This window comes from Ptiloglossa arizonensis, chromosome 3 (genome assembly GCF_051014685.1).
Source record: "Ptiloglossa arizonensis isolate GNS036 chromosome 3, iyPtiAriz1_principal, whole genome shotgun sequence".
NCBI classification, from domain to species: domain Eukaryota; kingdom Metazoa; phylum Arthropoda; class Insecta; order Hymenoptera; family Colletidae; genus Ptiloglossa; species Ptiloglossa arizonensis.
The window spans coordinates 21,661,294-21,676,492 of NC_135050.1; the positions used below are offsets into that span (position 1 = coordinate 21,661,294).

The 15,199-nt window shown below is 29.0% G+C and overlaps 2 protein-coding genes and 2 long non-coding RNA genes across 5 annotated transcripts; 2 read left to right on the plus strand and 2 right to left on the minus strand.

The window, feature by feature from the left end:
- Positions 1-622: 622 nt before the first annotated feature.
- LOC143144006 (vesicle-fusing ATPase 1-like) lies at positions 623-4,976 on the plus strand. Its single transcript, XM_076305931.1, has 10 exons — positions 623-688; positions 914-1,002; positions 1,335-1,559; positions 1,661-2,288; positions 2,370-2,594; positions 2,685-2,984; positions 3,074-3,364; positions 3,800-3,984; positions 4,112-4,270; positions 4,360-4,976. Exons 1-10 carry the CDS (start codon positions 677-679, stop codon positions 4,484-4,486), a joined length of 2,241 nt encoding a protein of 746 aa, XP_076162046.1. The 5' UTR covers positions 623-676; the 3' UTR covers positions 4,487-4,976.
- Positions 2,571-7,087, minus strand: LOC143144009 (uncharacterized). Its single transcript, XR_012991320.1, has 3 exons — positions 5,424-7,087; positions 3,785-4,202; positions 2,571-3,704 (listed from the first exon to the last, which is right to left on the minus strand). It is a non-coding gene; the product is annotated as an uncharacterized LOC143144009 (long non-coding RNA).
- Positions 7,088-9,025: 1,938 nt separating this feature from the next.
- On the minus strand, positions 9,026-14,706 carry Lkb1 (Lkb1/serine/threonine kinase 11). Of its 2 annotated transcripts, none has more exons than XM_076305934.1 (6): positions 14,232-14,706; positions 12,813-12,933; positions 12,223-12,408; positions 11,947-12,083; positions 11,522-11,865; positions 9,026-10,423 (listed from the first exon to the last, which is right to left on the minus strand). In XM_076305934.1, the coding sequence occupies exons 1-6, from the start codon at positions 14,573-14,575 to the stop codon at positions 10,263-10,265; spliced, it is 1,293 nt and encodes a 430-aa protein (XP_076162049.1). In that variant the 5' UTR covers positions 14,576-14,706; the 3' UTR covers positions 9,026-10,262. The 2 variants fall into 2 exon arrangements, with proteins under 2 accessions (XP_076162049.1, XP_076162050.1); XM_076305935.1 differs by lacking the exon at positions 9,026-10,423 and adding an exon at positions 10,772-10,897.
- On the plus strand, positions 9,639-12,552 carry LOC143144010 (uncharacterized). The gene is made up of 3 exons (XR_012991321.1): positions 9,639-11,776; positions 12,017-12,130; positions 12,320-12,552. It is a non-coding gene; the product is annotated as an uncharacterized LOC143144010 (long non-coding RNA).
- Positions 14,707-15,199: the final 493 nt, after the last annotated feature.

Below are 15,199 nucleotides of genomic sequence, written 5' to 3' on the forward strand. Positions count from 1 at the left end.
CCATCGAAATCAATAAAGTTGATAATTGTAGGAAACTATTCTCTTTATATCATATGAGGTTCTATAAAACCGGTCAACCTCATATTATATTGAGACAATAAGTTCCATTTATTCCTACTCTGGAGCTTGAAATATTTGAGCAGCAGAAACTAAATTTCTTTTATAGGCTTAGCTACCCTTACAACTACTCAAAATAAACAAAGTCTTAATGAGAGACAGTTTTACACTCTTCTTTCTTCGCATTTCTATAGATATCCAGAATGTCAAACCCATGGTACGCGGTTTTACATGAATATTATCATCCTGGGGAAATTGAATAATTCATTTAATAGTTCATTGCGTCTAGGCTACTACTATGTGGATACATAGTCTCTATCAGCTATCGAATTAAACACCAAACATTTACCTTAAAATGGCAAAAATTTAAAATATAAAACATTCTTTTTAATACTTCCGTATTTAATGCAATATATCATATTCTCGACAACGATTGGCAAAAATAATTTCAAAGGAACTACAAGTTATAGGAAAGTTTTGTATAAAATAAAAACAAAATCTCTAGCACGGAACTGTTGAATTTCAAATTTGTACTATTGGTCGCATTGATTGTCCTCATATCTTGCATTGCAGGTTCATATTGTATAGGGGCCAGTGTATAAAATTTTCTGTCAAAAACATGTCAGTAATGGTAAGTCTAAATATAACAATGATTATTAATATGATTTTATCTTTTGTCTCGTGCATTCGTAACGACAAATATGTAGGAAATTTAATTCAGAAAATAGATAAAAGAAACTTATTTGTGAACTCCCCCTCCTTACTTCAAGTCTCATCAATACTTTTCACTATGGATGTTACATGGTTTGATGGAATATTAGTCAATCGTTAAATGATAAAATTTCTTTATCCACAGCGGATGAGAGCAGTGAGATGTCCTACAGACGAACTCAGCATCTCTAATTGTGCAATAATTAATCCAGATGACTTCCCAGATGATGTTAGGTAGAGATAAATTATCTTGTTATTATTTCATTGATTTGATACCTATAACAAGATCTAAAGATTAGAAGACTATATATATAATATAAATTTTAGAAAAGCTTTCAGCTAATTAGATGAAAATGTCACTCAATTTTTGTTTTTCTGAAAAAATATAAACCAAAAGTGACAATGTATGTTTAATATTAACAGAATAATATAAATAACAAATGTTAATATACTGTTTAATATCAAACATATCATTTTAATGTTAAAGTTGTACATAGTTTATAAGTATATACTTTTATCCGTTAAATGATACAATAGAATAGTCATTTATGTAATTATATTTTTAGGCATATTGAAGTCACTACTGCACCAAATAATCATTTTGTATTCACTATAAAAAGACATTATGAAGTGCCTAGGGAAACTGTGGGTTTCAGTTTACCCCAACGAAAATGGGCTACTCTTTCCCTCAATCAAGAAATTGAGGTCCAACCTTATCACTTTAATCCTACTTCAAGTACAGAGTGTTTATGCACTATTGTCTTGGAAGCTGACTTTTTGCAAAAGAAGTCGTACGTATAATGTTTTTTCTTTACCTATGTATTTAGGTTGCCATAAAGTAATTGTAGGACATGAATATTTATCACAACATTTGTAACACGCCCTATTTTAGAACCACTATGGAACCATATAATACCGATGAAATGGCCAAGGATTTCTTATTGCAATTTTCGGGACAGGCATTCACCGTGGGTCAGCAGCTGGTGTTTCAATTTAAAGATAAGAAAATGCTTGGTCTCGTGGTTAAAAGTTTGGAAGCTGCTGATCTGTCTGCTATAAGTTCTGGACAAAACACAGTACCTAAAAAGACTCAAATGGGACGGTGTCTAGGTGATACTGTGATACAGTTTGAGAAAGCAGAAAATTCAAGCTTAAATCTTGTTGGTAAAGCAAAAGGCAAAATTGTTCGCCAGTCAATTATTAATCCAGAATGGGACTTCCAAAAAATGGGAATTGGTGGTCTGGATAAAGAATTTAGTGCAATTTTTCGAAGAGCATTTGCATCTCGTGTCTTTCCACAAGAAATTGTTACTCAATTGGGTTGCAAACATGTAAAAGGAATTTTACTTTACGGTCCTCCGGGTACAGGTAAAACATTAATGGCACGACAAATAGGAACTATGTTGAATGCCAGAGAACCTAAAATCGTCAATGGCCCCCAGATTTTGGATAAATATGTTGGAGAAAGTGAAGCTAATATTAGAAGGTTATTTGCTGATGCTGAAGAAGAGGAAAAAAGAGTATAAAAATATAATATAAATACTTTCCATTGAATACTTTATTGAGGTATTGTTGTAACATTAAAAAAAATAAATTTTTAGCTTGGGCCAAACAGTGGTTTACACATAATTATATTTGACGAGATCGATGCTATTTGTAAATCTCGCGGTAGTGTTGCTGGAAATACAGGAGTACATGATACTGTTGTGAATCAGCTGCTTGCAAAGATTGATGGGGTGGAACAATTAAATAATATTCTTGTCATTGGTATGACCAATAGAAGAGATATGATTGATGAAGCATTGTTACGACCTGGCAGATTAGAAGTACGTTTTTACAATCTTGAATTAAATAAAAATACTATTTAAACGGAATATTAGAGAGAAAATTATTTTAACAATGGTCTATGTTTAAAGGTACAAATGGAAATTAGTTTACCAGATGAACATGGTAGATTCCAAATCCTTAATATTCATACATCTAGAATGAGAGATTATAAGAAGATAGCGCCGGATGTTGACTTGAAAGAATTAGCTACGCTCACAAAAAATTTCAGTGGTGCGGAATTGGAAGGTTTAGTTAGAGCCGCGCAAAGTACCGCTATGAACAGATTGATCAAAGCCTCTAGCAAGGTAGAGGTGGATCCTGCTGCAATGGAAAAACTTATGGTTTCTAAAACTGATTTCTTCCATGCTCTAGAAAATGATGTTAAGCCTGTAAGTAATTTGAAAAGGGTCCAAGTAGTATAGACGAACTATTATGATCCTTATAATTTAATTTCTGTTTAATATACTCTGCATTCTAGGCATTCGGTACAAGTGCAGAAGTTTTGGAACATCTTCTTATACGTGGAATTATTAATTGGGGAGAACCAGTGGCAGAAATTTTGTCCGATGGTAATCTTTACATACAAGAGGCGCGGTCAGCTGAAGGTTCCGGTCTTGTGTCGGTTCTTCTAGAAGGACCGCCAAATAGTGGAAAAACAGCTCTGGCTGCAAAAATAGCTAAAAATTCTGATTTTCCATTCATTAAAGTGTGTACGCCAGAGGATATGGTCGGTTTTACGGAACCTGCAAAATGCCTTTCTATTCGAAAGGTAATCTACAAGGGTGATTCGGAAAATAAGAATTCCGCATGCCAATTATCATTGAAAAATTCTTTACCATTTTTTAATGTAATGCTTCGTTTTTAACATATGAGCAATTAATATTTTTAATTGATAAAACGTCATTGATACACATGTTTTACGTAGATTATTTCTAGGTGCAATTAAATATTCAGTTAACTAGGTAATAAATAGGGTTTGTCGAGACTCGCACCAGTCACTTTTAATTGCTTATATTATAACAACATAATCCAGATTGCTAAGGGATATACAACTTCTTGGTTTCTGTGTATATGAGAAAATTCCAATTGCTTTCAGTTTTTGCCTCATTCTGTTTTATTTCAAATATAAACGTATTTAATGCGAGAAGAATGACAAAAATAATAGTAAAAACTAAAGTGTTCAATTTACCTCTGTTTCTTCCAGATATTCGACGATGCATATCGCTCACAACTTAGTTGTATTTTAGTCGATAATATTGAGCGTTTGTTGGATTATGGTCCAATCGGTCCTCGATATTCTAACTTGACCTTGCAAGCTCTTTTAGTTCTGTTAAAAAAATACCCACCGCGTGGTCGCAAATTATTGATACTTTGTACCACAAGTCGCAGGTAAAATGCTTAATCTCAGTGGAATAATTATTCGCAATTAAAATAATTAAGATAATACTTTGTAATACTACGCTTAGTAAATAGTTAGTAATGTTACATAGTAATTGAAGTTATTATACTTTCGTAGACAAGTTTTAGATGACATGGAAATGTTATCAGCATTTAGTACAATTCTTCATGTACCCAACTTATCAACATCTGATCATCTCTTGAGTGTTCTGGAAGAAGTAGATCTCTTTAATAAAAAGGAAATGGCATCTTTGCACTCCAAACTTCACGGAAAAGGGTACATTTTTCAAATAATTATTAAAAAATAGTAATTGTATGAAAATGTTTTCAGCATAGACATATAATAATAGTATTTTTGTTTTTTAGTGTCTTTATTGGTATAAAGAAGTTATTATGCCTAATAGACATGACACGTCAAGTGGAACCAAAGTACAGAGTTGCAAAGTTCATTTCAAAATTAGAAGAAGAGTCTGCATTAGAGTTAAGTATTTAAAACTGTAATTGTTTATGTAGAAATGAATTAGGTGTCGTTTACTAAAAAACAATACATAGTGCATAAGTATTCAAACGATATGCATTTAAATGCACGTTAAACGTAAATGAGTTCAAGAATACGTTGTTACAAACTATGTACATGTCATAGAAGGGGACGAGTAAAGCATTTGAATTATTTATAAATATTAAAAAATATATTTTGTACTATTTTAGAAAAATTACATTTCTTTTTATGTTTTCTAAGTAATTTTAAGAAATAATTAAAGAAATCAAAGAATTCAGTATTTATACTTTTTTTTAACTAGGCATTACTTTATATACTTTTACGTGATAATTTATTACAAGAGTAGCTCAAAACTTTCAAAGGAATTTTATAGTTTAAAATCAAATATATGGCAAATGTACAGTTGAAATGTAAAAAGAGAATATATAATAGCCGAAAAAGTAAAATTTTTGTTAAAGAAAGATAGAATTAAATGTTTACAATACATTTCCGCATAAAATAAGTTTCAAATTATTATTCTATTACAGAAGCTTTGAAAACTTATATTTAATACAATGGCAATACGTATATGTATAATAAATCTGTATTTTTTGTCTGTATAACTATGAAACTTATTTCTTCAAGTTGCAGAAAAATGCTTCCTTCAATTTTAATTTATTATTTTGTTTTATAATAAGATAGATCTGTTGTATATTATTAATGAAACGGTTTATCTATTGTTACGATAATAAACATATTTATTTAACAAGAAAACTTACATTATACATATTCTACATGTGTAATTGTATGCCTCAATTTCGATGTAATATATATCCATGTAACTATCTACTGCGTGTCTATTACTATTTAAAGAGTTTATTGCAGTTCTTATAAATATATGTATGTACTTGGTTGTCTGATGCATGTTACTATATAACTATTTGATTAATACCTTTTATGGGTGTTCTTCAAAAAAATTATTGTGCAATCATTCCAAATGTGTAATGTATACAAATATTTATTTTGTTATTAACATTTCAATGAGAATTATAAAAGAAATGTAATGTTCTGTACACTTTGCATCATTTGAAAAAACATGGAATCTAATATCTTTCTTTAAATAAATCAACATTTAAATATGTAATTGGCTAACATTATGAATGAGTACATTATTTTGAACAATATTTAATTATAATTTATTCTACGATAGTTTATGTATTATATGTATCGTCGAATTGTTAAAAAACTTGTTATGTGTATATTGAATTAAGTTACCCATAAGGGGACTTGTATATCACATCAGATTTCCTGTTGTGCTTGATAAATGATCTAACATGAATCATTTTTCTATATACACAACTAATATTAATGTATTAATGTACTGCAATAATAAACTTTCATCTTGCAAATATGTAAGCAGGTGTACAAGTCTGAAGTGCGGATTGCAGACAACGGATGGCGCACCAATGCTGTTTGTGGTATACAAATTTGACATGTACGCCATTTTGTTGTGCCATCAATAAGTGTCAGATGCGCCTGAGTGATAAATTGAAAAAGTGTTTTAATAGTGTTGTGTTGCTGTGTACAATATATCACAATTTATACCAAGCAAAAAGCATTCGCAGACAGCATTAATTTTTTGTTTTCATTTGAAGAAAACTGCTGCTGAATCGTACCGGTTACTTCAAGAAGCTTATGGTAAACATGCTCCATCTCAAGATACGTGTGAACAATAGTTTGGCGTTTCAAAAGTGGCGACTTCGATGTTGCAGACAAGAAACATGGAAAACCGCCAAAAAGATACGAAGATGTGGAATTGCAAGCTCTGTTGAACGAAGATGATTCACAAACACAAAAACAACTCGCAGATCAATTGAACGTTAGTCAACAAGCTGTTTCTAATAGCCGACGAGAGATGGGAAAGATTCAGACCGGCAAGTGGGTACCACATGAGTTGAACGACAGACAGATAGAGAGGCGCAAAAGCACATGTGAAATTTTGCTCGCACGATACAAAAGGAAGTCATTTTTGCATCGTATCGTTGCTGGGGATAAAAAGTGGATTTATTTTAAGAACCCCAAACGTAAAAAATCATGGGTAATCCCAGGCACACCATCCATATCGACCGTAAGACCGAATCGCTTTGGCAAAAAGACGATGCTCTATGTTTGGTGGGACCAGAAGAGTGTGGTTTATTACGAGCTGTTAAATTCTGGTGAAACGGTTAATACTGAACATTACAAACAACAATTGATGAATTTGAATCATTCGCTGCTTGAAAGAAGACCAGAATACTAAAAGAGGCAAGACAAGATCATTTTTCTTCATAACAATGCTCCATCGCATACGGCAAAACCGGTTCGCGACACGTTGGAAGCACTCAGCTGGGAAATTTTATCCCATGCAATTTACTCACCAGACTTGGCTTCTTCCGACTACCACTTGTTCGCATCGATGGGTCACGCACTTGCTGAGCAGCGTTTTGATTCATACGAAGATGTGAAAAAATGACTCGATGAATGGTTCGCGGCAAAAGGTGAAGATTTTTTTTGGCGTGGTATCCACAAATTGCCCGAAAAAATGGGAAAAGTGCCTAACTAGCAATGAAGCATACTTTGAATAAAGTTATTTTTATCATTCTTCCGAAAATAACGTGTTATTTTGGAAAAAAAATCCGCATTCCATACTTGTACACCTACACCGTTCTATAAAAATGAAACAAAAACTACTTATATACAGAGCAAGTAAAAAAATTAATCATTTGATATTTAAAATATATTTTTCATTGAAATTAATAATGTACAAAAATTATTTACAATTTAAATTGTAAATTTGTGGTTTGAAGAAATTAAATTAGAAATAAGACAGTGATAATATTGTCCATTTCAAACTACATATTATATTGTATTATTTTGTTCTCATATATATATGAATATAGTTACATTGCAGCTCTGAGTTACAATTTATACTTATTTACACTGTTATAAGTAAAAATAATTTTGAACAATACAATTTAGGTATCTATTCCAAGGAGTATAATTACCAAATGAAAGAATAAAGAATTCTTTTATGCTGTATTTCAATTCTATGAATATATGTTCTATAGTAAACATTTTTACAAACATTAATAAGTATCATTCTATACAATAATATACAGCTTTTATACATTTAATTTTTTGAACATATAGTGCCTTGCGAAGATGTATCTCAACTTGGAAAATCTTTAATAATGATCCTTTACAATGATCTTTTATTGTGTGCGTTTATAACTTTATTTTATTATTATTGACATTTTAATAGAAATATATGTAACTGATTGAAGTTATGAGAGATAATTCAAAGAATTATTTAACACAAATTACTTATTTTTATAGTAATACTAATTTCGATGTATACAAGTTTGTTTAATGTCAATACATTATTTATGATATACTTTCTAATTTAATAAATTCGTAATTCAACACAGAGAAACAGCAGCAATTGAAGAAATGATGTAATAGTTGAACAAACTTGGGAGATGAATCTATTAACTTTAATACTTTCTTTATATTTTAAACAAGGATTACTTTTTTGACACTTACATAAATTGACAATTTAAATGGCAAACAGTAATTAAATGCCGATTTGTAACTAATTAATAAGACAATTTTAAAGATAAAGTTAAACATGTTAAACATGTGTATGTGAGTGTGTATATTTATAAAATGTGTACATGTATATACATATAAGTGAAAAAGATATTAGAGGACATATTCTACTACGGATATATAAAAATAATGCGCATATATCTTTTGTATAAGTCCTCTTTTTTAAATCTGCTATTAATTTTGTTAATTTTATTCTGTAGATTTCTAAATTTGAGAAATACGATAAGTAAAAAAAGTAACAGAGTAATATACAAATTTTGTTATCACGGTTTATCAATGTACACGTTTTACTTCGCCATAAAATTATTATGATACATTCCTTATTTAACATTCTATATGTTGTTACAGTATACCTTATATAATCAATTTTACAGTAAAAAGATTTCTAAAAAAAGATTTAGATTATCACATAAATCTGATATAAATATCTTCCTATTTTCATCTTTTCCATCCTTATTTGTGTAACTGAACGTAACTATAATTCCTTGATATTTATGCAAAGATAAAAACAATATATATATGTACAATCAGAAAATCTGTGACTATTCTCCATGTGCTTTGAGTACTTGGCAGTATTTAGGCACCATAATTCCTCCAAGGAAAAAAGCAATTTATGCTTCATACTCGTTATACTTCGAATTTTACGTTACTTTATAACATTTCATTATGATTTCGTTTCTATATAACTTATGTAGATGAAACGAGGATATTTAAAATAATATCGACATCATCGATATCATTTGATCTTTACTTATCATAAAAAAAATATTACTTATTCTTGTCATAGTAGAACTTTTATAATTCTTTAGCCATCAATAATATTTCCTTTATGAAATAAATAATTCTGCCGTGGAAGCGTGACAGGTATGCAATATATCTTTACTCTAAACAAATTGGTCGAATGCATATTTTAAAAATCTTAAATTTATGATTCGTACTTGAAATACATGTGTGCAACGTGTCTGCATACAAAGATAACGTACGTCAGATTTATCACACCACATTGACAATATTTTCTACACTTTTAAAGCACGAATTTGGAACACTTAGTACGAAGTTCAAACGTAGATATATGAATCAACAATATCATGTTTACCCTTAATAATACTCAAGTACGCCTCATTAATATCTATTGTAAGTATACATGTGAAACAATCCTTACATTCTTGTATCATAGATAAATTGATATCTGTATGTGTTAAGTCATGTTACAAGCATTGCGTTAAGTGTCTGCAAGTTATCTCACAATGGTAATACTATAATATATGCAGAGCCTAAAAACACAGATCATGTTTTCTAAATAACAATTATATATAAAATATTCTTAACATGTACATACATTGGAGACAGTTTCTCAATATCGATTAAAAACGATGTTTGTGACATGCGTTTGATATCAACCAGCACCAAACAAGTTATATACTCGAATAATCTGTGTCTTGCCTTCTCTGACAATATAGACTACAGAGATCTTATGGTATAAATACTTTGTTAATATAATATATAAAGGAGCCTGAAATAGAAGCATTGAAAAATGTAAAGATTTTCCATTAAAAAACAAATCTTTTTTTTGTTATGGGATTAAAAGAAACAAGTATTTTAGTTTTATAATATCGATATTAATAAAAATACTATGCACATTAGTTCCAGAATGACATGTATTGAATTTGCCAATAACATGAGTTCAATTTTAATGATAAATGAAAACAATAAGAATTAGTATTAAAAATGTTATGAATTTTTATGCTGATTTTCTTGGTTGGTGTCTCTTTACCATCTAAGTTAACAAAAAGTAAAAGAGGAAAAAGTTGTACAAACAATTTTTTAATAACAGATACCATTAATTGTAACTTCATTATGGCACAAGAAAGAAAATCACTTTATTTGGGCGTCGAGTCATTAACTTCATTAATAGAGCATGATGAATTATCTACTATGACTATTTAATATTAATATCACAAATGTTTACATTTAATGCTTTTGAATTAGTTCAAATTTTATACTCAATTCGAGCTGCAGCTAGGTAACTGTCCTAGCATTTCAGCACTTATTAAACTCTCAGTCATCTCCACTGCAGAGAAACTTTGTACCTGACACAGTCAGGAAAATATATAATAAAAGATAAGCATGACAATGAGACAAATCACGATGGCTTGCAAGACGGAAATTTCTTAACACTAATGCATGAAATTGGTTTGCGCCATCTTCGTTTACTTTGATGTGAATTTGGTTTGCTGTTGTGACTATTCCATGTAGTTTTTTGGTCTTCACTGGTTCTGTCCATTTCTTGAAGCCTTTTTTCTTCTAAACGAGGAAAATTGAATTAATAATTGTTACATATTTTAGTTAAATGGGTTAATACCTTTAAAATTTTTTAATATGCAATTTTAGATACGCAAATCAAACTAATAATATCTATACTTAATCGTGCAGTGTACAAAATAAAAATAAAAATATTCATCTGCTACAATTATGACATTACTGCTAATAATTTAGTACATGCATGACACATTGCAAAAGCTAATGCATAGGACTATTCAAAACAAAACACTATTGAGTTAAAAATTTTGATCTAATATTTGCTTTATGTAAAACTTTCAATGTTATAAAATACATAGGGGCAAAACAGGGTATACACTATATAGAGAGTACCCATTTTTATCAGCTCGCAACATCATAGGTAGATATAAGTGTGTCATTGTTACAGAATGGTGCATGTCTTTGATAAGAATACTAGTAGTCGATTTGAAAAAGATTGTTCAGTATTCCGTTTAGAATCTGAAAAGCAAAAGCTGTATTTTATTGAATTACCTATGCACTTTTATTTTATTATGATTATAAATTGCATAGATGAATTATTTTTTCAATCATATTTCTTCTTTATGATGTGTTATAAGGAATTATTTGCAATAAAAGAAAGTTGGTACAATTTGACATATTTGTAAAAAAAAATTTCGTTTTATTTATTTCAATATTTATTTTGTATGAAAAAATCAATGAAAGTACGCCATACAAATTTTAGTTCACAAACAAGTACATGCAAGTAGTGTGCTCGTTTTGTTAAAACACGGTTACAAATACAAATTAAACAAATCACACATGACCACTAAATAATATTATTGTTTTAATCATAATAATATATAAATAACAATCTATTCAACAATGCAGTTTTTGAATTATAATATATTAAGCACCAAATATATCAATATTAAAGATTCTTATACTTCTTTTAAATAGTTCCACACATGCAGGTCTCAATGCACTTATCTTACCTTTTTTTAGTTATAAGTATGTACACATAATAAAGTATTAAATACTATGATAACATGAAAATTTAAGCTTTGATACAAAATTGTAATACCATACTGCATGATGCAAAATAAAAATATAGAAAATACATACCATTTAACTGATGTTCAGTGTAATATGTAGGATTGTCGTCACCTCCATAGTGATATTCCATCAGGTACGGTAGTACAGTCATACTGTGCCATTTGTGTCCTTTAAGAGGAGGTATAGGCACTTCTTCTTGTGTTCTAGGATGCCTGCATATAGTCCATGGATGCTTTCTAACTTCTTGTAAAGTAAATCTTTTATCTGCATCTTTTTGTAACATTCCTTGTATAAGGGATTTCAAAGGCTCCTCTACTTCTTCAGGTATTGTATATTCACCTTTTCCTATATTTTCATATAATTTATAAATATTATCGCCTTGAAAAGGATATTGACCTGTTGTTATATTGTACCTACAAAATATTCACAATTGTATTAGAAGAACAAGCAATAAGTTCATATAATTTATAAAATTTAAATAAAAATACACTTACAGTGTAACTCCACTACTCCATATATCTACCTTAAAACCAGAAAATGTTTCACAGCCATTTGCAATTTCAGGAGGTTGAAATGCTGGTGAACCTTGTCCCATTTTACATGTGTCATCTTCAAAAAACATATCCAATGCCTAATAGAAGATACAAAATTGGACAACTATAATAATATGTTTTATTGGTAATAGCATTTTTTTCTTAATTTATTAAATAAAAACTTGAAATTTAAGAGATTATTCTAAAATTGCAAAATAAAGTAAACCGAATATATACCTCTGCAACACCAAAATCACTGATCTTTAAGGTACCATCTAAAGCTAGCAATAAATTTCCTGGTTTTATATCTTTATGTACTATTCCTTTGCTATAGAGATATTCTAAACCATCCAACAACTGACAGAAATAATCGTGTGCTTGCCAAATTGGGAGCTTCTTGAGTGGTGTGCTTCCCAACATATCCTGTAAAAGATCTAATAAATAGAAATCTAATTGTTGTTAATTCCATGCAGGCCTTTATTCTATATAACATTAGCATAAAACAATGTTCATTTTAAACATCATAAAGAATATGCTTGAATGTGAAAAGGTATTTGATGTTTCATATTTTATATACAACTTCAGAAATTATTCTTTGTATATTCTCATTAAACATACAATTACAAAAAATAAACTTTAATTGTTGTTATTATATATAGAATAAAATGTTTAAAAATCTCTGTAAAAGTGTAACAAACATTTATAAATGTCACGTTAGTTTTCACACAGATTGTGTCTGAAACTACAAATATAATCAATATCAATTTGTGCAAAAGTATATATGTAATGCATTGTAAAATAAACTGTGTAACGCTTTTGAACTTTACCTGTAATCCACATACACAAAATTCCATAACTAGGTACATCTTCTCCTTTTCATCATTATACAAAACATCTACAAGGTTAATTACATTCTTATGTTTTAATATCCTTAATAGTTTTATCTCCCTGTTAACGAATGTGAACAAATAGTATTTAGAATTATAGAAAGTAATTACATATATGACTTAAAAAAAAATGTATGTTATTTTTACATATCAATTTAGTCTTTTTAGAAAATAATGTTATGCAATTTACAAAAATACATAATGTATTATACTAAATGCATTGTTACATTTTTAATACTAAGTATTTATATTTTGTGCCATAAGTTCATTTTAATAATGTTTATATAGTATATACAAAATATGTTACTGTTGTATATTTACAAACACTATGTAATTTATAAAATACAATTTTATAGACATTTACTTCTAATGTTTCAATTTTTTGTATGTTAATTTTTTTATTAACACAAAACTCATGAAAGTAGATTTCCTTATTCTTTTCTCTTGTTGAGTAAGTCAGAAATAATACAACTTAATACAGAATTCACAATTCATTTGGTATCATGTCTATCTTAAAAAACCACGTATCAGGTTGATGCATATAAAATATTATTTTCTTAAAGTATTTAACAATCAATTATTATACACTATGATAAATAAAACGGAATTTCTCCTAACACCTGTATATTAGATATTGAAAAAATACATTCAACATTTACAAAAGGTTATGTTAATGTAAGAAACATTCAACGTCAATCTTCAAAGTTAAGCATTGACAATGTGGAATTGAAAATCAACTAAGAGGAAGAATCAAGGGAAGTGTAAATAATGAAATTATGAAAGAGATTATTCAAATTAATCTATGTTACCCTAAATGGAAGGTAACTTTTAAAATTTTGGAAAGCCAATAGCAAAAGATATATTGCAAACAAATTAAAAAATAGTTTAAAAATTTTTTAAATATCAGTTTACATCTGTAAACAGATACAAATCATTCATATTATATGATATTGCAAAATTTTATTTATAATAGTTTACAATGAAAAAATATTGTAAATTTAAATATGAAATTTTTCTACATCGTGCCTATTCTTTTGATCTTTCCTCAACAGACTTCATTGTCTTTAAACCATCTTTTATCAAACAAAATATTCTAAAATAAGAAATTTATAAATATGGTGCTAAAGACTTTTCATTTTTAATTGGAATTTCTGATTTTTATTAAATCATTGGGATAAGGAAAAAATAAATATATTACATTTTAAAAGAGTTACATGCCTTTACTGTTTAATTGAAAAAAAAAACATTTAACGTGCATCAACTTGATATATAATACTAATGATTAAAAGTGTTTCATAATGGACTTTATTATAAAAATAAGAAAAATCGAAAAAGAATATGAAAATTAGTTTATCATACCGTTGAACGTTAAGTTCTCCGTTTGGGATTCTACGAAGTTTCTTCTTTTTTAAAATTTTCACGGCTCTACGACAAAGTGTCTCTGAGTCCAATACTTCTTTCACCTTTCCATAACTACCTTCACCAAGAACATCACCCATAACATATTTACCGATAAATTTACATTTTTTCTTTTTTTCCTCGTATATAATCTGATCAGAATCCACCCTATGGAAGAACATGTTGATTTCATCCAAATCATAGTTTGGATCGTCGTTGATCCACTTGACGGGCTCAACTTCCTGAAATATTTCATTGTCGATTTCTTCTTCATCCGGGTCACATATTGTGATCCTATTGTCCATTTTTCACAACGCTAATTAGACTAAAGTTACTCAAAACCACGCAACTTTAACCTAAAACACGACCGGCACCACCATTGTTGTGAATTACAGCTGTATTTCACCACGGCTTGTGATAACAAAGGATACGATCATCACCCAAGTTCCGGAACACATGCACCGGCTATACTAGCGCTCGAATTTGAAAGTATTTCAATCACGTTATCTGAAAACAATCGTCTACTCATCGGGTTATGTCATGCTTCTCAATAAATACTTTAATTTTTGTTTGTTTTTCTCAAACACTTTTATACTTTAGTATTTATCTCGACTTTTCTATATAATTAAAAATAGGTATACAGGACTATTTTAATTATCCAAAGGAATCAAAAGATGCATTAAAAAAAGGGTATACATCAAATGTCATTTTTATTGAAATACTTGTATATTTATAAAGAAATGATTATACTTTATATGTATAATGTTGTTCTTATAACTATACTGTGATAACATGAAAATAATAATGTAGAAAATATAAGTTATGCTTTTCGTAAAAATCATAGTTCCATGATCACATATTTCAAAAAACAAATTTTATAAATATTAAAACTTTTCTTGTTTTATATAATTTTGATGTTATCAATGTGC

What these genes read in the sequence shown, in the direction of transcription:
- LOC143144006 (XM_076305931.1), top strand. An exon ending in TAGAAAATGATGTTAAGCCT is followed by an intron (nt 2,985 to 3,073) that starts GTAAGTAATTTG and finishes TCTGCATTCTAG; the next exon opens with GCATTCGGTACAAGTGCAGA. An exon ending in AATGCCTTTCTATTCGAAAG is followed by an intron (nt 3,365 to 3,799) that starts GTAATCTACAAG and finishes TGTTTCTTCCAG; the next exon opens with ATATTCGACGATGCATATCG.
- Lkb1 (XM_076305934.1), bottom strand. Translation starts at nt 14,575, where the DNA reads ATGGACAATAGGATCACAATATGTGACCCGGATGAAGAAGAAATCGAC. An exon ending in GGAGAACTTAACGTTCAACG is followed by an intron (nt 12,934 to 14,231) that starts GTATGATAAACT and finishes ATTCGTTAACAG; the next exon opens with GGAGATAAAACTATTAAGGA. An exon ending in TTTGTGTATGTGGATTACAG is followed by an intron (nt 12,409 to 12,812) that starts GTAAAGTTCAAA and finishes GATCTTTTACAG; the next exon opens with GATATGTTGGGAAGCACACC.